Raw genomic sequence first — 24,621 nt, forward strand, 5'->3', positions numbered from 1 at the left:
ACCATTTACTAGCTCTACTGCCTTGGCCAAATTATTTAACCCCTCCGAGCTACCATTTCCTTATCTATAAAACAGGGAAACTCATACCTATCTGCAGTTTCTCATGAGGGCTGAGATAATTTCTTTAAAGTACCCAGTATAGTGCCTGATGAATAGTAAGTACCCAATGAACGGTAGGCAGATCCAACTGGACACGTGCAGAGGGTCACAGTGTTGAGGGCTCTGTCTGCCCCTTGAAGTGCAGACCCCTTGGTCAGCTATAAAGCTGAAAAGGAAGAAAGGAAAGAACCACAAAGGCCCACAGCTCAGGTCAGACCCCCCCTTGAGCCTTCCTTACCTCACATGGCCGGTGAGGGTGACCTCAGTGATTTTCTTATTCTGAATGTCCAGGGTGAGCTTGTAAGACTTTTCTTCCTTAGCAGATTCATCACGAACTCTGAGGACTGTCCCAAGGTCAACGTCAAAATCTGGAATCTGGATTTCACTGGACAAAGTCTTACTCTGCCGGTTATATGTGAACATCATAGTAGCCTCGGTCTGCTTCACACCTGGAAGAGTGTACAAGAGAATCAAGATGTCTATTCAGAAGATATGTTTACGAAGGAAAGAGAAAAAGGCAGAGAAACCTCAAGTACTTAATGTGCTCAAATGAGGACACAGTTCAGGATTTTACCTTAAATTTTTAACTCAGTGGTACTTGCACATTTGTTCAATCTGTAAGTATTTATTGATTGCTTATCACGTGCTAGACACTGCTCTTGGCACTGGAAGCCCCTGCCCTCATGGAACTGACATTCTAATGGGAGGGGTACAGACAATAAGCAAGTACATTATTTATGTCAGGTGGCGATACATGTTTGTTAAGAAGAAAAGTAAAACCGGGTAAGATGATAAAGGAGAGAAAGGGATAGAAGAGGTGCTATTTCATGTGTGGTGGTCAGAGAAGTTCTGACAAGAGGATATGTGGGCAGAGACCTGAATGAAGAGAGAGGCTGAGCCACGCTGCATCCTGCAGGGAGAGCTTTCCAGGCAGAGGGAATCGGAAAGTCAAACGTCCGGATATGAGAAAAACTCAGCGTGTTCAGGGACCAGTAAGGGCTCGGAGTCCTTCTGTGTCAGGCACACGTGACATCTCTGTATGATTGTCTGCCTATGACACCCTTCCTGGTTCGTTGCCACCCTGCCCTGCCTTCCCCTCTCCCCGGCTCCTCCTTTCTTTGTCACAAGATTTCCAGGTTTCCTTCAATTCACAGGTGTACCCATTTTATATCTCTTGTAAAATCGTTACTTGACACTTTTTTTCAGTACGTGCCCCCTGCGTGCCCCCTCTTTCCTGTGGGTTTTGTTTTCCTAGTTTAATTTTGCGACATATTATTCCTACATAAAACATCTTCCAAAGCGAACATTTAAGCTTCTCCATCCCCTAAAACCTGCTCTTCCATCTCAGGACGTGGCAACCCTGTTCTCCAGCTGCTCAGGCCAAAAACTTCGAGTCGTCCTGATTGCCTTTTTTCTCTTACCCTGAACATCTACTGTATCAGCAGATTTTGTCTTCCCAGTCTTCAAAACATGGCCGAGTCCAACCGCCTTTGCCATCACCACTCCAACCCAAAGCACCACCGTCTCTGGCCTGGATTACTGTGACGGCCTACATACTAGTTTCTCTGCTCTTGTCTCCCTAAAGTCTTTCTTCAACATAAACATAAATCAAACAGTAGCTTCTTCAAAAATAAACAAATAGGACATAATCAAACTTATAACCACAGCAAAGGAAACCATAAACAAAACGGAAAGACAACCTACAGACTGGGAGAAAATATTTGCAAACGATGCGGCCAACAACAGCTTAATTTCCAAATATACAAACAGCTTATACGGCTCAATATCAAAAAAAACCAACCCAATCAAAAAACAGGCAGAAGAACTAAACAGACATACAGACGGCAAACAAGCACGTGAAAAGATGCTCAGCATCGCTAATTATTAGAGAAACACGAATCAAAACTACAATGAGGTATCACCTCACACCAGTCAGAATGGCCGTGATCAAAAAGTCTAAAAGTAACAAATGCTGGAGAGGGTGTGGAGAAAAGGGAACCCTCCTGCACTGTTGGTGGGAACGTAAACTGGTGCAGCCACTATGGAGAACAGTATGGAGGTTTCCTAAAAAACTAAAAAGAGACTTACCATACGATGTAGCAATCCCACTCCTGGGCATATATCCAAATTAGACAAAAACTCTAATTTGAAAAGATACATGAACCCTAATGTTCACAGCAACACTATCTGTAATAGTCAAGACATGGAAGAAATGTTAAGTGTCCATCAACAGATGAATGGATAAAGAAGATCTGGTATATACATACAACGAAATACTACTCAGCCATAAAAAAGAATGAAACACTGCTATTTGTAGCAACATGGATGGACCTAGAGATTATCGTACTAAGTGAAGTAAGTCAGACAGAGAAAGACAAATATCATATGCTATCAATCACTTACATGTGGAATCCTTTAAAAAATGATACAAATGAACTTATTTACAAAACAGACTCACAGACATAGAAAACAAACTTATGGTTACTAAAGGGGAAAGGAGGTGGATGGGTAAATTAGAAGTTTGAGATGAACAGATACACAGTACTATATATGAAAGAGATAAACAAGGATCTACTGTATAGCACAGGAAACTATAGTCAATATCTTATAATAATCTATAATGAAAAATAATCTGAAAAAGAATATATATGTACAACTGAATCACTTTGCTGTACACCTGAAAGTAACACATTTTAAATCAAGCATACTTCAATTAAAAAAAAATAGTAGCTTCTTACTTCACTTATCGTAAAAACTAACATCCTTACACAGCCTAGAAGACCATCCTTCCCTCACAACCCCCTACCTCTCTGACCTCATCTACCATTTTCCTCCCTCATCTCCCTGCTTCAGCCATACTGGCTTCCCTCCTTTTCCTCAAACACAGTAGCCATGCGCCTGCCGCAGGGCCTCTGCACCAGCTCGCCCCTCAGCCTGTAATGCTCTTTCCACATGGCTTATCCCCTTCCCTCCTTCAGGTCTCTTTTTTATGCTCCCTTTACCAGTGAGGGTTTCCCTTATCATTCCAAATGGCACTGGCTTCCCCCATCCTTCCTCCTTGCTACCACTCCTGACATTCCCTAGACCCCTCTGTGCTCTATTCTTCTCCCCAGCACTAATCTGACTTTCTGAATATCTACTTGTTTGGTTGTTTACTATAAACTCCACAAGGATGGGGACTTTATCTCCATTGTTTACTATTCTAGCCTCAGCTCTCAGAACAGGCCTGACACTTATCTGGCACTCAGTAAATATTTGTTAAATACATTAAATTAAATATATTCTGCTTGTGAGTCCTGGACCTGAGACCGAGGGCACAGATGGAGGGACCCTTTTCTGGGTACTTGCCTTTTGCCTGAGTTACAAACTTCAGCATGTCCACCAAAGCTTCACCATCTCTCTGGAGTTCATAGAATGCCCTGGCAGAATACTGCTCTACTTCTCCTGTTGGCTTCAGCTCCAGTTCAAATCTAAAGATGTTACAATGCGTGTGATGCATAACGTTAGAGCTTTCATGATGATGACAACGTCCCCAAAACAAGTCAGCCTCAATTGCAACAAAAATCTGGTCCTTATTCAACATTGTCTCTTGTCCTTAACTAATGATGATCTTTATGATCCCTTTCAGTCCCTCCGAAAGCCCAAGGCAAGGGCAGATCCCAGGGTGCCTGGGGTTTTTGGACAAGCAGGAGTTGGTTGGTTGTGTCAGCAAAGCTGAGAACAAGGATAAGACTTGTCCTATAAGTCTTATTTTAATTTATTTTATTTTATTTTTTGGCTGCACTGTGCTGCATGTGGGCTCTTAGTTCCCCGACCAGGGATCGAACCTGTGCCCCCTGCAGTGGAAGCGTGGAGTCTTAACCACTGGACCACCAGGGAAGTCCCTTGTTGTTTATTTTTTGAGCGAAGACCTCCCTTAGGGGTCATGACGCCTCACCTTCCAGCACCGCCCCACTCCTACCCACCTATGAAGACACCCAGCCCTAGACTCAAAGGTTAGGTAGGTACCCTTCAGGTGTGTTGGGCAAAGGACCATTGTTCTAAATAACCAAAGAAGGACAGTGCAAATTCCTGAGGCTGGTGACGTGACATCTACGACACACAGCATTTTTTCTTGGCCCTGCTCGGTCGCCATAAGGTAGGAGGTAAGCACACGCTGGGTGGGGACACTGAGCATCTCTGACCTGGTGTCCCCAGTCAGCGGGTAGTAGGAAGAAGAGTCTGTGGAGCTGGCGTTGGAATAAGCGACCGTGGTGCAGTAGTTCAGGCCAATAAAGAAAGGCTTGCAAGTTGACCAGGACTGCCTGTTCTCAACGAGAGGTGGGATCACTTCCGTTTTGGTGGTAGACACCAGATGCAATGTGTTACTGGTGAAGGAAGAAAAAACCTGAGTTATCTTCAAGTCATGGACCGAAATGAACATCACTGATTCTCCCAGTGCAAATGCCCCCTTATCCTGCCCTCTGTCTCCCCTCTGTCCACACCCACCTCAAATTCTTTGATTTACTCAGAAACAAAGAATAGTAAGAAGAACATCAACAAGGCTAACAATCATGGTGACTCTTACGTTTCTCGAAACAACCTGCACTAAGACATTGCACTAAGTTCATCACATTTGTTCTCTGTAATTTCCACAACAGTGGGCATTAGGAGTCTCCTTCTACAGAGGAAAGAGGCTCCGAGGGGTCAGTAATGATCACTGGGATCCGACCTCAGGGCCGCCCCTTCCTTCCTAAAGTGTGGATAAGAGGTGTCCTGCTTCTCTTTCGTCTGAAGTCTCTACTGGCTTCTTTCCACCAGCATTAAACATGCTCAAGTCTCTTCTCCCACTGTGTGTGTACGTACACACACACACACACACACACACACACACACACACACCCCTTTCCTTCCCTTCTAGCCCCCTCTTGTCTCCCTCACAATCAAGAAATTTGTCTGCCTTTGCAGTCTCCACTTTCTTTCAACACCCATCTCACTGAACAGGGATCTGACTGTCACCCCCATGGTGCTTCTGGAACTGCTTTCATCAGCAGCTCCGATCAGCTCCAAAGGACATTTTGAGGCTTTGTCTTCCTTGATCTCTTGGAAGCATTCAGTAGAGTTGCTCACTTATGGCCAGATTAAGACTTTTGAGTCCGAAACCCCTGAAAAGATTATGGTATCCTCCTCCCAAGTATGTACTTAAAAAATTAGTAAGCGCCAGAAAGTTCAACAATGTCCTGATTTCATGCAAGGATGAAAGGATCTTTGATATATCATGTTCTTCTCTCAGTATTGTTTCCTCATCTCAGGGGGTGCCCTAAGACCAACGTTTGCTGGTGGGCTGGAACCCTAAGTGCCAGCGTTGGCCTGTCTATGGGGTGATCCACCCCGTGGCCACTCCTGGGCTTCTGTGCCCCTTTACGGCTTTGGTCACCCCTTCTCACTCGTTGCTGCTTATTCCTCTCCCCTTCACATGTGTCTCTTCTGCCTGTTTCCGTCCTAGTCCCTCATGCCTTACTCTATACTAATCACTGTTGGACTTCAACAACCGCTATGTGCCAGTGATGCCCAGATCTGTATTTATAGCTCAAACCTCTTCACTGAGCTCAGACCCACTGGTCCGTTGACAGCTGGATGTCCCCATCGGCTGTCTCACAGGACTTCCAGTGCAGCGTGTTGAAAACAGAATTCGTCACTGTCTCCCACACCAGCTGCTCTTCCTCTTTAGTCCTTATTTCAATGAAGGGCACCCCTGCCTCCTCTTGTCTCTTTCTCCGCCCCCACTGCCCACCATATTCAGTCAGTCAATCACCAAGTACTTGTGTTTCTACGTCCTAAGGATTTCTGGGGTTGGCTCACTCGTATGTCCACCTGGCCCTTATCGGGTGTGGCCGCTATCATCTCCCTCCTGTATGTGATTGTAACAGGCTCCTGACTGGTCTCCCTGTTGCCAGTCATGCCTCCTTTCCACCCATTTCCCGCTCTGGAGTCAGAGTTTTCTAAAGCACTGACCTTATTTTATTTATGCTCCCACTTTAAACCCTTTTGCCTTCAGAAGAGCCCAATCTCCCTAAGACGGCTCACAAGGCTGACCCTTGCCAGCCTCTCACTTCCTCTCTCACCGTGTTCCCCGTGTACTTGACCTCATGGAATTTCTTGTAGTTCCCAAACCGTATCATTTTTCCTTCAGGCCATTGCATGTGCTTTTCTCTTTGCCTGGGAACACTCATTCCTTTCTCTTTTGTCTGCATAACTCCGACACAGCTTCCAGGGATCAGCTCAAGTGTGGCTCTCTTCAGAAGGTTTTCCTTAACTGCCACAGGCTCCATGATACGTAATTTCATGGTCCTCTCCTGCTTCCTCTAACCGAGCCCTCACTTGATAGTCACTGCTTGCCTCACTATATTTGAATTGACAAATTAATGTGTCCAAAATATGGAAACTAAGGTAAATCAACGTTTGAAGATTTCATTGAAAATGGAGCTCTCAATAGGAGGCTGCATCCCATAATCAGGAGAGTAGGACTTCCATGCTTTATGTACTGAACTAGCCACTGCAAATCACTATGTCCTTTGGTGGTTTTCCTGGGAAAAATATCCATTTCCCAAAGATGACTTCTCTATAGCTAGTGCTTCTTCATTCTCAAAACAAACAACAAGAAAACACAACCTAACAGCAACTAATTAATCAGTAGGTCTTAAGTCTCATCTTAGTAAAATGTGAAAAGTCGAGGAAACTGTAATTATATACTGAGTCTAAGCCAGGTTAAAAATAGGTAATCCAGTACCTTCTCTCTCTCCAGCGCCCCCCAGATCCACTGGGGCCTGAATGATCTCAATCAGCTGTCTAGCCTGGCCAAACCCTGCAGTCATAATTCCTTCTTTCAAACTGGCTCATCAGATCTAACTGAAAGAATTACCTGCCACTGAACAGCCTGACTGGCCTCTTAGGAGAAGGAACGATGAACTCCAGCTGCCCAGCTTTCAGGGCTACTCTCGCCTCCAGGCCTGTCTCATGGAAGAAGTTGGTGTTCATCTGGACCCCACTCCTAGCAAAGTCCGGAATGATGATGCCCATATTTGTCACAAACTCCACAGACACAGACGGCTTTGTCACCAGTTCTGCCTGTATCTGTAAGTCACAAAACAACCTATTCAGCTTTGTTAAATAACCTCAGTCCCCTGCAGTCAGATCAACCACCCTTCCCACCCCTGGGCAAATATCTCTGGATGGCTCACACCAGAGGAAACATTACTGAGATTCGTTTGTAGGAGGAAAAGCCAAGTTCTCAGTCCTCCAGGGCCAGACTGATACCCAGGACTAGGAAGTGCCCAAGTTAACTTGAAGCATAACAAGATACAAAGACGACAGAAACAGCTGAGTTCTCATGCTACTGCTGTGCCCGAGCAGAGCTAGCGAGGTGGTGCATCCTAGTGGAAGCCTAACGTTTGTCGTAAAAGTTAATGAGGTGATTCCAATGGTGATACACTTCGTCTTGAACTGGAAACACATTTTTTAAATTGCACAAGACACCCACCCTGGAGGAAAAGAACAACCTAAGGAAGGAAAAAGTGGACGGGGTCTTACATTGGCTACTTCCAGTTTCACTCCAGCCTTGATTCCAGGAGTGATGACTCCGGAGGAGGACACCTGCAGTTGTAATCCAAGTCCGGTGGGGAGTTCAAAGGCATTGTCCATGAAGATGTAGTGAAGAAACAAGTCACCCTTTGAACCTTTCCTTACGAGCTCTTTAATCTGTAGATCCGACAGGGGAGAGGAAAAGTACGCTTCATCGAAGTGGGCTTTGTGAAATGCGACCTCCCCCCCCCATTAGACAATGGTTATTCTTCTTTATCCAGAAAGGGAGGGACCAGCATATTTTAATTAGCTGAATAGTTTAATAAGTAAAGATGAATGATTATTGATTTCAACAAATTGGGATACAAAAAATTGCCCTGTGTAAATATCATGTTGTTTTCAACTGGTGACTTAGAAGGCATTTCAGAATATTTCTGGGCCTCTGAGATTTATGAACTTTAAGTATCACTGCATAGCATGGCTTAATTCTGATTTTTTGGAGTCTAAATGTAAATGAGGGTTTACTTGCAGCACAATATATTATGGTAAAACCAATTTTTAAAAACTGATGAGCTGGGACTTCCCTGGTGGTCCAGTGGCTAAGACTCCATGCTCCCAATGCAGGGGGCCTGGGTTCGATCCCTGGTCAGGGAACTAGATCCACATGCCACAACTAAGAGTGTGCATGCTGCAACTAAAAGATCCTGCACGCCGCAATGAAGATCCCGCAGGCTGCAACTAGGACCCAGCACAGCCAGATAAATAAATAAATAAATAAATAAATAAATAAATAAATAAATAAATATTTTAAAAAATAATTAAAAAAACAAAACTGATGAGCTATTTAGATGATGTACATATCAGTATGCATTGTTCTTTGTTCTTTATAACACATCTGCAAAATAACTTGAGATCTCTTTTATTAAAGCCACATTATTATTCATTATATCCTAGGGAGTATACTTGGATATTTTCTCCCTTTTTAATAAATTAATAATTATAAAAAACTATAGGGACTTCCCTGGTGGTCCAGTGGTAGAGAATCTGCCTTACAATGCAGGGGACGTGGGTTCAATCCCTGGTTAGGGAACTAAAATCCCATATGCTGTGGGGCAACTAAGCCCACGCACCGCAACTACTGAGCTCATGCACCTCAACTAGAGAGCCTGCGTGCCGCAAACTACAGAGCCCATGCGCTCTGGGACCCACGTGCCACAACTACAGAGCCCACGCGCTCTGGAGCCTGCACGCCACAACTAGAGAGAAGCCCATGTGCCACAACGAAGAGAGAAGCCCGCGTGCCACAACGAAGAGCCCGCATGCTGCAACTAAGACCCGACGCAGCCAAAAATTAAAAAACAAACAAACAAACAAAAAAAACTATAGTTCATATTTAGATAGTGGATTACAGTTTTCTACATATGTTGTTTCATAATCACTGCATCATTTCAATATTAAAAGGAACCTGTAGCATAGGTAGAGGGAGACACACTTAACATTGTTTTCCGGATGAACAAATGAACGCTGTTAAAAGATACATCTAACATGATGAATAGCTTAATTTCTAAATGTTATCAATTCCTTAGGATCCAAGAATCTTCTTCACTGAAATTCAAGACAAACCCGCCTCTTCGAAGGAAGTACAAGCACTTTCTCTGGTTTGTGTGGCTGGGATCTTAAGGGAGCCTGGGAGATCTAAAAGGAGCCCAGGCTAATCCCGTCACCCTATGACGGGGCCTGGCCCGCTTACCATCTGAGGGACCCCCTGGAGGGTACGGACACCGTTCAGCAGCAGCCTCCCCAGGAGCTGGAGGTCCTGGAGCTTGACAAAGCCAAGCTCTTCTCCCAAGATGTGGAGGTAGGCTCTGGCTTCTGGGAAGTCTTTGGATTTCAAATCTTTGATCAGCTTCTCAGCGTTGAGCATAATTCCGTTGACCATGTCCTGGGATTTTAACAACAAAATATCTAGTGAGGTGTGAGTGTTGTCAAACAAACACCCGTAGATTCAGATGTGGGACCTACCTGCTGCAGCCGTGGTGGGCCTAAACACAAATGCTCAAGGCGGGGGCACAGGGAAGACACTGAAATCAGGCTCCCACCTTTTATCAAAAGGTAGATAGCTCCTCCAGACTGAGACGAAGAACACTCAGGGACAACGGCGCTTCCACTCTGTTCTTAACTTGAATGATGTAGGCATAGTAAGGGGCACCTCTGCTCTCCAGGACGCCAGGATCCCAACGGCTCCCCAAGATTAGAAGACCCTCTGTCTGCCAACCCCTCTCCTGCTTACTCCCTCTCTCCTTTGACAAGGCAAAAACACTAGGGGTTTCTTGGGAAAGCATAGCTGCTATATACATTGGCCAAAAGCTTGAAAAACACCTGGTCTAGGTAAGTTCTTATCTAGGTAAGTTCTTAGAGATAAGAATTCCATAGACCGATGCTTAGGCATTGAGGAAGAAAAGAGTGATTGATTGAAAGGCTCCAAACAGATCAAAGACCCTCAGCCTCAAGTGGAGGTAAGTAAATTAGAAGACGGAGGTGGGACCATTTGCAAGCATGGAGGGGTAAATTATGGCCCTGCTTCTCAAATTGAAATGTGCACACCAGCTCCTTGGGGGTCTCATTATAATGCAGGTTCTGATTCAGCAGAGCCCAGTAGGGCCTGAGAACCTGCATTTCTAACAAGCTCTGATGTGATGCCAATGACGACCACACTTTGGGTAGCAAAAAGCTAAAGCATAAGAAGCTCCAGATCATACAATCTATTTTCTACTCCTTAAGTGGAGGCTTATGCTAGCTTCAAAGAGGATTTTGCTCCCATAAGCTAGTGCACTGGTGTGGGTGAGAGCCAAAGAAAGTAGTTATTAATAATGAAAATATGAAATTAAAGAGTATAATACTATCTGCTTCTTGAATAATCAATATAAGAGTCAGGCACTTTGCTTCGCTTTTTACATACTTCAGTTCATTTAGTCTTTAAATAGCCTCGTGAAGGGTATGGATTATTATTGGCAATCTGGGGATGTGGCAACAGACATAACATCAAGCAACTTGCCCAGGTATGCAGAGCTTGAAGAGAGTGAGGTTAGATTTCAAACCCATGTCCCAGAGTTCACACTATTATGAACTCTATGTTAGAGAGCCTCTAATGTTAGAGAGCCTCTAATTATGTTAGAGAGGCCTCTAATGAGTCTGGATATGGGTAGACTGAATCTCCAGGAGGCCCATACCTACAGAGGATACTGGCTCTTATCCTCACTGGACTGGTTAATAATAGCCATAGTTGTCACCTCAGTTAGATAGTACCTTGGTGACTTCCAGGCTTAGATTAAGAATGTTTTCGCATTGAAACCGAAAGCTTTCCTTGAGAAGATACTTAACAGAAACATACCTGCTCACGTTTATCATCTTTGTTGTAGCCAAAGTGATCCACCAAGACCTTGGAGACACGATCAGGAACTTGACCATCAACCCAGTACAAAGCCTTGTTGACACTGTCCGGGAAAAATCCTTGCTTCCCAAAAAGAGCTTCCAATGTTGGCTCAAAGCCTTTTCCTTGCAAACCAATCTGAGGAAGAAAATCAGGCAAGAAAATGCCATCATGTTTCTCTGTTGTCTGTCAGCCCTCCATTCCCCTCTTTATGCCCAATTCATTAAACGAGTATTTGGTGACTACTACAGGGCAGGAGCTGAGCTTAGCACCCCACGTGAGTTGTCTTATTTAAATCTCACCAGAATCTTGACAGGCAGAACTTATCACATGTCTGTTTTCTGGAAGAGGCAGCTAAGGTTCAGAGAGCATAAATAGTTAAACCAAAGATTCAGAGTTGGGAGTGGACTTGGGGTTTGAACCAGAGCCGTCTGACTGCACAGCCCATGCACTTCCTTGGATTTGGGGTCTAAGGGCTTCTCTGAGACATCTGCATTTCCATTCATATAAGGAGTCATGCTTCAGATGGCCCCTAGTGGGGAGGCAGGAAGGTGAGGGAGGAGGGAAAGAAGTGATGGTACCACTGCCTGATGATTCTTGTTCCTCCGTAGCTGGCTCACGGCTCCCTTGACTTGACTTTATGTTTATGATGTAGAACAGAATGGCCTAGAAAACATAAGACTCTGCTTCAATCTCACACATACCTCAAAGAGGTCAGCTGGAGCAAATCCAAAGACTGAGAGGGTCATTTTCAGCATGCTTTCTTTAGGAAGGTAGTTACTTGGATCAAATATAAGATTCCCTTCGATTCTGCCTGAGACTGGGTCAAGTGATGGAAGAGAAATAGATTTGGAAAGGTGATAGTTCCGGGAAAACTTTTTGAAGTCCACGACAGTTGGAAGTTGAGATTTTTTCAGAGCTTCTTCCACTAACTTTTTCAACCTAGATGAAGAGGAGGAGGATATTGTGAGCCGACACACATCACGTTACTCTTCCACCCCCAAGTGAATATGGATTTCCAATCGCTACCAAACTATTTGGGTTTCATTTGCCCCAAGAGCTTGCTCAGATCTGCCACCCTTTCACCCAGATGTTTGTTCCAGAAGAAAGAACAATGTATGAAGGGCAGGCAGCGGCTAAATCAGAATGGAGGTTTGGAATTTCAGCCCCCTGTGGCAGATGGGGACGACTTCACTCACTCCTGGACATACAGCTCTTCTGAGTTTAAGATGTTGGCGATGTGGGAAGCCACAAAGTTCTTCACTTGCTCATTCTGTTCCCGTGGGAGGAGCTGGGTGATTTTGTTAATATCTGACTGGGAAGGGCCGCCCATCAGCATGAGATAGGCAGCCAGTCGCTTATCCCCCGGGGAGGTGTCATCGAGGAAAGTCTGAAGTAGGACTTCCCGGACCTGTAGCCGAAAGAGGAGACTGCTGTCACTGTCAGAACACAGAACACGCCTGGCAAACGTGCCTCGTCTTACGCGCAAGCTGAATTTCTAAGAATCCTTCAAACGCTGGTACTGAACCTTCTTGCCCGTGTTCCCCCCAGAGCAACCAGCTGAAGGAAGGGTTCTCAGAAGACACCTATCAAATGCATGTTGAATTCAACTGCATTAAAATACACAAGTTATGGCCAAGTTACAACTTGTCGGAGATCTGCCACTAACTGAAGATAAAGTTGTTTTAACATAAATTATCTCAATATGAGGATAAAGGTGGGAAGGGACAGTGAGAATTTGGTGCTAATAAGTAAGTCAGGTTGTCTGCAAAGCTCTGGAGTCACTGCCACTTTCTGGGGCCAGTTTGACTATCCTAGTCTAGGGAAACTGGGGAAAAATCAGACATGTTTTCCCAAGATGGGAGCGATGGTCAATCTGGCAGGAGGACAGCATATAGTGAACATCTCACACTCCGCCTGCTGGAGTAGCAACAAGCTCAAATATTTCTCTCACGTCCATATTACTGCTAGGGAGTCAGCAGGTGTGTTAAAAGTTGCAATTAAAAAGCAGTAGAATAAAGTCACTAGAATGATGAGATTTAGAATCTCATTCCAAATCCTTATCAGTCTGAATAATCTTTTCACTTTCAGTCCTCTTCTGTGGACTTTACCTCGTCTCTAAGCTCCATTTTCCGCAGGGCCTGGATGGCAGCCTTCTGAATCAGCAGTGATGGCTGTCTACTTTTGATGCATTTCAGGACTGAAGATGGGAGTTTTGGGGTTAGTTGCTCCATGGTTCTACCAATATTTCCAATGACCTGCATTGAAAAGAAACAAGAGGGAATCAGGGCACAGAAGAAGTGAGGGGTGTACAGGAAAACTGCATATCATACAAAAAACTGAAAATACCCTCAGAATCAAGTAGGTGTGATCTTCGTTCCCAGTGCAGTCATTGCGAATCTGTTCCGACAGGTAATCAGCAATTTCCAGCAGGTCCTGTGTCCCCGTAGGGTTTGTCTTATGATAGCTACAGAAATAAGAGGTAGGATTCAGCGAGCATAGCCAGATTTATCTTAAAATATACACTTGTATTTGCTGATTTCTTATTTCAAATCATTACTGTCAAAATGAGCAGTAGAAAAACAAAAGAGTAAGCATCATAATTTGAAAGTGGAGGGAGGGTACAAACTTAATACAGAGAAGCGGGGTCTTCCTTAGCTCCTACGAGGAGAACCAGTGTAATACTCACTTGTTGATCACGTGACTCAGAGCATAAAACGTGGCCCGGCTTTGCTGCTCCTTTGCCATGTTAAAGACTGCTCGCAGCCTCTCGGCAGAGGGCTTTGGAATCAAGGCCACCAGGTAGGTCACAACATCTATCAGAAGGGGGTTGGCTTTCTCACTTTTCAGCCACTGGAGGATGTGAGTGTAACACTGGGGCTGTCCGCATTGAATCAAGGCTTGTAAAGTGATGGGGCTGAGAAGAAAAGGGCAGAGAAAGTTATAAACATCACCTTCTAGGCAGCTAAAATATCCTTGGCCCGTGGTGTTCCCTCTGTCAGGAGTGCTCTTATTCCCCTTATTCACAATCCAAATCCAACCATCTTCCAAAATCTCACTCAGATCCCTAGAACCAGAAAGCCTTCCCTATAAGCATTATCCACCGGAGAAGAACCACGGAGCAAAGTCTGAAGAAGGACCCCCTGGACTCAACATCCAGAGAGGTCTGTCATCCTTTGGTCAGAACACAGAACATGCCAGGCAAACACTCGTCCAGTCCTCAGTCCCTTCTCTGATCTTCACAGCACTAACAGAGAGTGCATTGGAGTAAAGAGACGGCACGGTATTATTTTGTTTGCCTGAGTTCTCTCTCCTCTAGCCTATAGGTTTCCAGAAGGCACAGACTTCTTTTTCTCTCAAACACTCCAGGGTACCCATTACAGAACTAGGAATTAGAAGATACACATCAAAATGTGGGAAATATTTCCCTCCTGTCTTAATACACAAATATGTATCTACCTTGGATGCAATGTGTGTATGTGTGTATTGCCCATGGAACTCTAGACACCTTAGCTGATATTTCTCTATCCAGTAAACGTTAACTGACTGACTAATTGATTAACTGGGTTGAAATTTCAATGGTCCCTGAGATTCTCTGTTTGGCCGAGGTCTCAGCCAGCTACCACAGGTGTATAATCTATGAAAGATTGAGCTGCGACTATTCAAGAAATACCTGGACACCTCGATCAGCTTTGGCAAGAGGGATGTGACTGCCTCATTGCTGAGAGCTCGCAGCTCAGTCACCAGTTTATGGAAGAGGTTAGCTCTCTGGGCATTCTGCTCGGAGACATGCAGTTTCTGCAGCTCCTGGAGGGTCTTCACGATGGCCTCGGCCTGCTTTGGAGGTGACGTGGACTTGGTGCTCTCAAAGGCAAGACCCACCGCCTCGGCACCTGGAAGGAGGAATGTGTCAGAGGGATTCTGGCTTACCTCTGCTTCTCACCCTCATCTTTCTACTGGAAACTGGAGATCAAGGAGGGGTCAGCAAAGGGGAAAAGAAAAGAAAACTATCCGGTACTGTACTTGATGCCCATTACATATCTATCTGGCTCTGTGCTAGGGGTCTGACTTCAGTGTTTTCATTGACTCATCACACTCTCCCTGAGGGTAGTATTATTCCTCAATTTAAAGATAAGGGGGGACTTCCCTGGTGGCGCAGTGGTTAAGAATCCGCCTGCCAATGCAGGGGACACGGGTTCAAGCCCTGGTCTGGGAAGATTCCACATGCCGCGGAGCAACTAAGCCCGTGCACCACAACTACTGAGCCCACACGCTGCAACTACTGAAGCCCGCACGCCTAGAGCCTGTGCTCCACAACAAGAGAAGCCACCTCAATGAGAAGCCCGCGCACCGCAACGAAGACCCAATGCAGCCAAAAATAAATAAATAGAATTAATAAACTTATAAAAAATAAAAAAATAAAGATAAGGGAACTAAGACCCAGAGGCGAGCCACTCACCTTGCCCAAGACCCTTCTGGGTGTGAGAGGCAGAGCTGGAACTGAATCCAGGCTTTTGTGACTCTGGTATCGGATAACCTTTCTTTCTGCCTAAAAGACCTGGTGAGGAGGTACTGCTGCTGATGTGGCAACAGCTGAAGCTGACTCACTGCTGCTCACCCACCCTTTCTTCCAGCGGGATCTACTGGCAGTTTGTGGGGGAGGGGAGGACGTTTTTGTGTTCCCTCCTTCACCCTGCTCTCACCTGTGCCCGGGAGGCAGGTGAATCAGCACAGAAATACGGTGCAGTGGAAGGAGTCCACTTAGATTAGAGTAGACCTGGAGGCCTATTTTTCACCACCTCTAATAGTCTGTGACTGTGAACACAGCACTAAGCCTCTCTCTGGGTCCCTTTCCCCTCTGATGGGTATAAAAGCACACGTTGCTACCACCTGACATCACAGGTTGCTGAGAACAACGAGGTAAGGCACACGACAGCTTCACATACAAGACACATGCAGGGCTGGGGTTGGACCAGAGGTCTCTATAGTTCCTTTCAGCTCTAAAGACTGATCCCTGACCCTGAGGGTCTCTCTCACTTGCCCCACCTTGTCCAGGCCCCAGGCCTTATCATGGGGTGTATGAGGCTGTCAGATCTACCAAAGGCTGACTTAGGAAACCAGTTTACAAAACTTACAAAAACCCAGGTAGCTTTGGGGAACTCCTCCCTTTCCTTTATCCCATTGCCACCTGACATTCTGAAGTGAAATGTGCTTTCTCAGTAGAATGGCCCAGAGCCAGAACACTAGAGCCCATGACCTCATCACCAGCAGACATTTCATCGGGCCCAGCAAGGAGCTAAGCCATGGTTGGTACATGGTAGGCAGATTTCCCAGCCCTGGCAACCACGTGCACGTAAAGTCTTACCTTCATCAAAGAAGCGGCTGTTGATCTTAGGTGTGTCTTCAAGTTTCAAAGTCTGTGTAACCTGTGCCATCATCCCATACTTATTCCTGGTAACAAAGGAGGCACATCATGTCATCGATGGCCAGCTCCCCAGACCATTCTGTTCTTTTCATGTTGAATGTTTCCCCCACCTCTGCTTCTACCCAAATTCTGCTCACCTTTCAACCCATAGTTATAGCCAACTGTCCTTCACGGGTGTAGAGAACAAACAGATAGATACCAAGGGGGGAGGGGGGGATGAACTGGGGCATTGGGATTGACATATATACACTACTATGTATAAAATAGATAACTAATGAGAACCTACTGTATAGCACAGGGAACTCTACTCAGTGCCCTGTGGTGACCTAAATGGAAAGGAAATCCAAAAAAGAGGGGATATAGGTATATGCATAGCTGATTCACTTTGCTGTACAGCAGAAACTAACACAACATTGTAAAGCAACTATACTCCAATTAAAAAAAAAAAAGCCAACTGTCCTTGATCCCCCTGGTGAACAGTACCACCTCCTTCTGGTCATGTTGGCTGTCCTCCCACCAGAAGGACATATGTACCTTACACCCTCCACCATTCTGGAGCGCCCAGAGGGAATGGACTAACATTGTGCTTTGAAATTCCTTTGCACCTCCCACAGCACAGTGCCAAGACTATAGCAGTTAATCAATATACATTAGTTGACTGACCAGTTTTCAGAATGGATTTGGATACACAAGTCTCTATGCCAATTCCCAAATCTTCTGCAAAGCCTTTATAACCAGGGCAGGCTGTAATGGTCCCCAGTTTTTCCTGATCTATAGCCCTTAAAGTCTGGGTCTCAGATATCTTTTGTTGGTTCCAAATTGTTTTGCATGCCTAAGACTTTCCTACCAAATTGCCTGTTAGCTTGAGACAGGAGGACAGGGATGGGCTCTGCTTTGTACCTCTTCACGACCCCCTCCCAGGCACAGCCTAGCCTGCAAGAGGGCACCTGAGAAGCATTCAGCTCCTACTGGCCCCATAAATAATGAATCAAGGCTGCAGAGGGTGACCTACTTATAGGAGAAAGGCAGGAACAGGTGTTGCTCCTTGCAGATGGCTTCTGACACGTGCTTCCTCTTAGGGTCCAGGGTGTACTGGCAGGACTGGCTGCTGCCAATCAGCGTTGACAAGGGGCGGGTCTGTGAATGAGATCAGGGGAGAAGCATTTTCATCAGTCCCTGGGGCTTGAACCTGAGTCTTCGGCCATAGGTATTTACCTTCAGGGAAGAAGGTGGGGGGAATGGGGGTTCTGTACCACTAGATACATTCAGTTAGAGAAGAGAGCTTGGTACTTGACATTTTGACAAGGGGATGCAACAACTCGGCAGACCCAAAGCTGAGTCAAGCTATAGACTCTTCTTATTCTACCCCAGTGGACCTATGATCCTGCACAAAGTATATATAACCTGGTACCCTACACACGCCTGTCCGTCCCACCAAACATAAACACTTCACAGCTGCTACTGCTTCTTATGTTTTCTTTGCCTACAAGTTTTCCTCTGAGATCCCTTATAGCTCTAACATTCCATCATTTTAATAATAAAGAGGCTGCTGCCAGTGTGAATAGCAATGCTGATGTGAAACTTACCATGCCTTTGATCAAAGCAAGGGGGCTAACTCCCGTGCTAATGGGCTGGAAGTGATCACAGCTCTCCAGGTTTCTTTCAATGGATATTTCTGTTGCCACATTTCCCTTCCTTGTTTTAACGGTAACGTCACTGGAGCAGTTTCCATACACGGTGTCCTAGGGGAGCAAAAGATACAATTGGTGTATTCAACATGGGGAAACATCTTTAGGTTCTTGGGGTGGGGCTGGGAAAGGAGCCAGGGAGAAAAGGCGGATGCAACGTGGCTTTGGGAGAAAGCTTCCTCCTCTTTGACAGAGCGTGGGCATTGCTGGTTCCAAGGGCGGCCAGAGCTGGAGTGAGAAAACCACTTACGGGTGATGCTGGTTCTGAGGCATACCTGCCTGCCGTCCTAGGACCTAGCCAATGCTGGTTTTATATCCTGTGCTCGCAGAGCATTTTCCCTACTGTTCATTTATGGCTCGTATTCCAATCTGCCTTGTGTTATATGTGTCTTGGTTCTCACCCCAGGTCCTGAGAACTCCCTGAGGAGAGGCCTCTGCAGGATGCAGCAGTGAGTTCTCCGCGAGTAGCGCAGTATGGAACTCAGAACGTAGTAAGGGCTCAAAAGTGTTCATGGGACTGAAGTAAATTGAATTCTCTCTCCGATCAAAACCTGAAATTCTTAAAAGAGGCTGGCAAGTAGATTCAATTATTTTCTGTGTTTAAAACAACACAGAGGCTATACCTTGTGGAAGCAGAACAAAATCAAACAAAGGAGTAGGGTGGTTGGGACTCCCCAGAAACTGCTATAAAACTAGACCCAACCTGCTCAGGCTGCGTGGGCTGAGCCCTCAATGAGCCCAGAGGCTGGGGCGAGCCCTGGGCGCTGTGCTTCACACCAATATCGGGCCTCCCGTGTAACTAGCCATGTAGCTGAGTCAACGATCCACCTGATGTATAAGTGGGACCCGGCTCCAATATGTGAAGATGCGTTCAAAGGGCCACTGTTATCAGCTTTCTAAATTCTCACCAGAAATAACACTTGTTTAGCCTCTTCTGTCTCCAGGGGAAGCAGGAGGGCAGAAATGATGCCCCTCTTGATGTTCAGGATGTGTTTAGGCTCTTCTTTCTCTGGGTAAAGTAAAACTTGCTTCCCTTCAGGAACAGCCAGCCTGAGATCGTACCTGTCCCAGAGAGAGTGTGGTCACTGAGTGTCCTTTCTCCACCATGATCCTGATGGACATAAGCTGGGTGGCTTTGTAGCCTCCTTTTTACTTATTTTCTTTTTACATTTTTTCTTCATACGTATCAACACACATCTATATATATTTTTTCAAGAGCATACAAATATGTGTATGCTTTTGGTATTCTTTCATTTCTTTTCCTTTTTTGCTTGGCTCACTCATCCTCTCTCTCTTTTCTACCCACATCGGGTCTCTGCAGCCACACTCCCCCACAGAACAACCTACTGGGCATCCCATTTGTATCTCCACACTCAGACAATGCTGTATAGAAGCGTGGGAGTGAAAACACCTGCATAGAAAGAGTTTGTTGTTCCTTGTTTTATCCAAATGGAATAGTATTATGCACACTTGTCTTTCTCTTGCTTTTCTCATTTAATTTATACTCCATGAAAATCCTTCTGAGTCATTTGGTAGCGCTCTAACAGATTCTTTTTAGAAAGTTGTATAACATTCCATTCTATGGTTATATATACTTTATTTATAGTCCCCTGTTTGATGGCATTCACTTTCTCTTCCTGGATTTTTTAGGTTTGTTTTTTGCCACACGAACAACACTGAAATAAACATTTTTATGCATCTATTGTCACACATTACTACTTTTCTTTTCATAGGCTAGAGTCCCAGCATTTGAAATTGCTATGTCAAATGCTACAAGTATTTTTAATTATAGTAGTTATTGACTAATGGCACTCATTCTCACCAGCAGTGCACGAGGGTACACTTTTCCTCATAGGCTTGTTAGCAACAAGTGCTATAGCTGTTTTCAATTTCTGTAGTCTTATGGGTATAAGGTGATAAATATCTCGTTGTTACATTAATTGCATTTCCTGACCCCTGGCGAATTGGAGCTTCTTTCCATACATTTGTTGGACATTCATTCACTCTTTTATATGATCTCAGGCTATGTCTAAAGCCTGGGTCAACTCGGATCTAAGGGACCTTTCTTTGGGGACTTCCTTAGGGGGTTTCACACGGCCTGGCAGCACCTGCTCTAGTTAAGTCAGAATAAAGAAAAGGAGACCAGGCATGTTTCCCACAGCTGTCCATTCTCTCAGAAAATTCCAGACACTGATGCAGGCTCACAGGAAAGCCTTGAGGTGGCCAAAAGCAGGAGTCCTTTTTTGCAGGAGGGTAAGGACCAAAAAGGAACTATGACTCCCTTCTGTCACTGCACCCCACTCCCTCAGATGCATCTAAGTCTTGGATAAAATAAGATGTATTGGTAAGAGACAGAAGCATCAAGGCCTATTCTGGCTTCCGAGTCTAATGTTTAACAAACTGAAAGAAGGGCACGGGGGGAGTTTCCGATGTTACCAAATCAACAAATCCATGACTGTCCGTATTTGCACACACTCAGGACACTACAGACTGTGATCTGGAGGTGAGGCAGGGATAATGTTCAAAAAAATCTAACAACCAGTACAACGTGAGCACTGATCAGTCAGAAGTGATGCCGGTCATAAACGACAGGAATGGCCCGGTCAGTGTGCACTGGCGAAATGCCAGCCCTGGAGGGAGACCAGCTCAGGCCTCAGCTCTCCCTGGACCCCTTGATGCTGGTGTCCTCTGCTGAGCAGGCCCTGCACTGCCATGTTTGGCCACAGCAAGTCCTGCCGGGACCCTGTCTGAAGACTAGGAGGCGTAGTCTTGTTTCATTCTTTAAACGTGAATTCACTTGTTTAAACAAACAATCTCAGCTTTACTGTCTCAAGGAGTTTTAAAGCGTGAGATCTTTTAGAACCACATTTAAATGATAATTAGGGGAACTTCAGTAGGGGATGGTAAATACTGCTTCCCTCTTTTTGATTGTTGGGAAAACTCAGCAATTCCCTGATCCATGGTGAATAGAGAATACCAGTACTTATACTCACATACGTGCCCAACATAAACACACACATTCATGCCTCAGTGGACACACACACACACACACACACGCTCATGCACGACACGTGCAGTGGCACTCAGCGCTCAGAAATTTAAAGGCACAGGCCCGTGTCTTACTTGGACATGGCGGCAGCAAACTCCTCAGAGTTCTTGGCCTTCTTCAGCAAGGCCTTGCCCTCAGGGTTGAAACCATACACCTCTTTCAGGGTGCAGTGGCTCGTCTTCAGGATGAAGTTGCAGAGTTGGGGGACCTCCAGCTCAACCTGACAACAGAGGGTAACAGCACATTAAGACTCTCCATCAAGAACACAAGATCCCCCGTCAGCCCAGGGCTTTCCGGCCTTTTCCATGTCCTAGGGTACCATGCATCTGAAGTTTTCCCCTATGCATGCAAAGGATGGTATCTTTTTATTGGTTCTAAATGTACTCCCTTTAAAGACGTACAACTGGCTAGAAGAAATGCAGCCTAGGAGTGAGGGTTTGGAAGAAAACCAGGAGGCAGGAAGAGAGCTATCATTGCTTTCAACAGCAAATGTTTCCTTAATGTAAATAGAAAAACCAAAAATCCAAGACCATTGTACCTATCAGGGCCTATTCAGAGCTTTGCATGCAGCTGGAGTTTAAACAGATCCCTAGTTGTTATCCAGCACTGTTTAAAGAACTTTCTGCAGTGCTGGAAATGTTCTATATTCTCACTATCCAATATGGGAGCCGCTAGGTATGGGTGCCTATTGGGCATTTGAAATGCGGCTAGTGTGACTAAGAATCTGAATTTTTACTTTCATTCAATTTAAATAGCCACACGTGGCTAATGGCTACCTTATCTGACAGTACAGATGCTGGGACCCTAGAAAGAAGAGGGTGGCCCAGCCTGACTTCTCTTTCCCACACGAACCCCAATAGTGGCCCTTAGATCTGTTCCACAGGAACATGGATAGGAGTACAGTCAGTCTCAACAATAAGTAAAGTTTTATTTGAGAACAAATTGCACTTAAGAATTTTTCTTTTTTCCATTTTGTCTTTAGTAGCAGATACTATTTGACTTAGATGATAAAAACTGCACTCCAGAATGCTTTCCTGGGATGCTCACCTCCCTTGGCTCACCCGCTGGACATCTCTCAACATATTAAATCTTCTGGTCTGCAATCCTGATATTCTAGATCACATATTCTAATTACATCTTGGAAGCTAATGGGGAAATAAACCTGGTGGGTAAAATTTGTTTTCTGTGGCAGACAACTTCTCAGCAAAGTGGCTGACTTTCAAACTGAGGGCCAGTCCAGCACTTGGAGATTACAACAGTCCTGGCACAAGCCGGGTTTGCTCAGCCCTGGGCTCCAGGGTCCTCCAGTGGCCCTCCATCTCCCCTCATACCTTGCAGTTGATCTTGGTGGAGCTTCTTGAATCAGCAGTCCCGGGGACTCCACTGGAACTCTCAGCCTCATAGTTGTATACATATTTCCTGAGGTGATTGAATCGCGTTGCATCTTCTGCAATGAGGAGAAATAAGTCAGCTACATAGCAGAAATAACTTGCCCGAAGACAGTCAATCCTGGGCAGAGAGGGATAGTGGCAAAGATAATAAAAAATGGTAATTAAACTCAAATTATTTTTAATTGATTTTGCCTTATACTTAATTTTCCTTTATAGATTTAGCTTCTGCATTATGATTTTGCTGAGGCTAATATTTAAGTTAGCTGGTAATCTTTGAATATATAATCTGAGGCACAAGGCAGGGAGTGTCAAGTAATGAGGCTCAGAAAGTCTATAGGAAAGACTCCCTGGAAAATTAAGAGTTGATAGCATAAAAGCAAATATCTCTCATTGCCTTTTCAGCTTGAAAATACCATAATTCTGTGGCTCTTTTTTGATTCTACCAAACATCTGAGGCTAAGTTCATTAAGCGTTAAGGGTATCCGGCTGATTTAAGAAACCCCCAAGAAGGAATTTCCGGAGGTTTCCACAGTGCGTGAGAGTCATTTTCTGAACAATTTGAGAAAAAGAACATTTGGGTCATGAGCCCAGATGCAGTGATGCCAGATGCCCACGAGATGGCAGTGCTGCTCCATCAGAGGGCAGCCTCCGGCTCTTGGGAGAACACAGGGTACCACTGCAAGGCCAGCTCCTTTGACCCCTAGGGGTCAGGTAAATACAAAGGGGTGGGCATCTGGATTTCTGCACAAAGGTTAAAGTCAGCATTTCCTCACCTTCCTGCGCTTCAAATTAATGATTAGCCCCTGACAAACAGGACGGATGTCTCTTTAAAGTGTCTACGGACCAACAGTTGACGGTCCCTTCCCCACCCTACTCCCAGGCTGATCTTTTAGGACAGATGGGAAGGGTGGGTAGAAGAGAGCGGAGACCCCTTGGAGGGGGTCAGAGGCTCAAGGAACTGGCTTCTTGGGCCCAGAGCAGGGTACACCAATCACAGCATCACAGCATTTAAGTGGCCTGAGGTGCAGGGGGCGGGGGGGGGGTGGTGCTCTTCCTTGCCCCAGCGGGAAATGCCTTACTTGGACAGCTCGGGCTGACATTTTCCAGCACGGTGTCTCCTGTAAGAAAGGGAGAACGACAACTGTGGGTTTTCCCGTTCTTCCAGATGGGTCCCAGCGTCTGACGGGGACGACAACTGCAGAGGACTTTTAGCGTCTTGGAGGGAAGCAGGTTTTGAAGAACCCAATCCCCAGCCCCTCCCGTTACCTGAGTCTGGAGGAGCCACCCAGCTGGTCCTGTGCCCCTGTCCCCCGACCCTGTGGCCGTCCTCCCTCTGACCCAGGCCCAAGCTGCCCCAGCCCCCGCTCGTGCCCTGGCTCCCGCCCTCCACCCCCGGCCTGGCGCCCCAGCGGCCGGGCGGCCTCACTCACTGGCCCGGGCGCTGGCGGCAAGCAGCAGCAGCGGCAGCAGCAGCGGCAGCAGCGCCGGCCTCGGGGGGCCCATGGCCGACCTGAGCGGCGGCTCCCTCCCGCCCGCTGGCTGGGCCTGGCCTCCGCGCTGCTCGCTGGCTCCTTAGGGACCGGCGCCCACAGGCGGCAGCTCCGCACCCGCACCCGCTCCGCACTCGCACCCGCGGTAGGAATGCGGGGCCGGCGTGCCCGGGCCCGATTTATACGAGGCCGCCCGCGCAGGGCTGCAGCTGAAAGAGCGCCGGGCGAATTGCAAAAGGTCCAAAGGGCAGCGTCCGGGGCCTGTTTGCTTTTCCGCACCAGGCCCGGCTCTGAGCCCCGAGGAGGGGCCGGCGAGAGGGCTCAGGCTGGACTCAGCCAGGGCCACTGGGGCCTTGCCTCTCGCCTGTCCTGTCCCCGGGGTCTCAGGGCCCCGGGCCAGTGGGCTCAGCACCCGAGGCGCCTGCCCTGCGCTAGGGGTGCCTCCGGGAGATGACCAAGCACAGGAACCAAACTCGCCCCTGCTCCCTG

The 24,621-nt window shown here is 46.2% G+C and overlaps 1 protein-coding gene across 2 annotated transcripts in view; it reads right to left on the minus strand.

Moving 5' to 3' along the window:
* Positions 1–24,268, minus strand: part of APOB (apolipoprotein B) — a 39,492-nt gene extending 15,224 nt beyond the window's left edge. For both annotated transcript variants that reach the window (XM_061168626.1, XM_061168627.1), the window contains exons 1-21: positions 24,073–24,268; positions 23,722–23,760; positions 22,583–22,698; positions 21,326–21,471; positions 19,111–19,264; positions 18,101–18,256; positions 17,527–17,651; positions 16,455–16,540; positions 14,763–14,982; positions 13,779–14,006; positions 13,439–13,556; positions 13,201–13,347; positions 12,289–12,500; positions 11,794–12,031; positions 11,051–11,227; positions 9,410–9,601; positions 7,669–7,836; positions 7,001–7,212; positions 4,284–4,466; positions 3,448–3,569; positions 338–548 (exon numbers count right to left, since the gene is read on the minus strand). In XM_061168626.1, coding sequence (XP_061024609.1) covers positions 338–548; positions 3,448–3,569; positions 4,284–4,466; positions 7,001–7,212; positions 7,669–7,836; positions 9,410–9,601; positions 11,051–11,227; positions 11,794–12,031; positions 12,289–12,500; positions 13,201–13,347; positions 13,439–13,556; positions 13,779–14,006; positions 14,763–14,982; positions 16,455–16,540; positions 17,527–17,651; positions 18,101–18,256; positions 19,111–19,264; positions 21,326–21,471; positions 22,583–22,698; positions 23,722–23,760; positions 24,073–24,145 — 3,323 coding nt within the window. In that variant the 5' untranslated portion in view covers positions 24,146–24,268. The remainder of the gene's footprint in view (positions 1–337; positions 549–3,447; positions 3,570–4,283; positions 4,467–7,000; positions 7,213–7,668; positions 7,837–9,409; positions 9,602–11,050; positions 11,228–11,793; positions 12,032–12,288; positions 12,501–13,200; positions 13,348–13,438; positions 13,557–13,778; positions 14,007–14,762; positions 14,983–16,454; positions 16,541–17,526; positions 17,652–18,100; positions 18,257–19,110; positions 19,265–21,325; positions 21,472–22,582; positions 22,699–23,721; positions 23,761–24,072) is intronic.
* Positions 24,269–24,621: the final 353 nt, after the last annotated feature.

Source organism: Eubalaena glacialis, chromosome 14 (genome assembly GCF_028564815.1).
Source record: "Eubalaena glacialis isolate mEubGla1 chromosome 14, mEubGla1.1.hap2.+ XY, whole genome shotgun sequence".
Classification (NCBI taxonomy): domain Eukaryota; kingdom Metazoa; phylum Chordata; class Mammalia; order Artiodactyla; family Balaenidae; genus Eubalaena; species Eubalaena glacialis.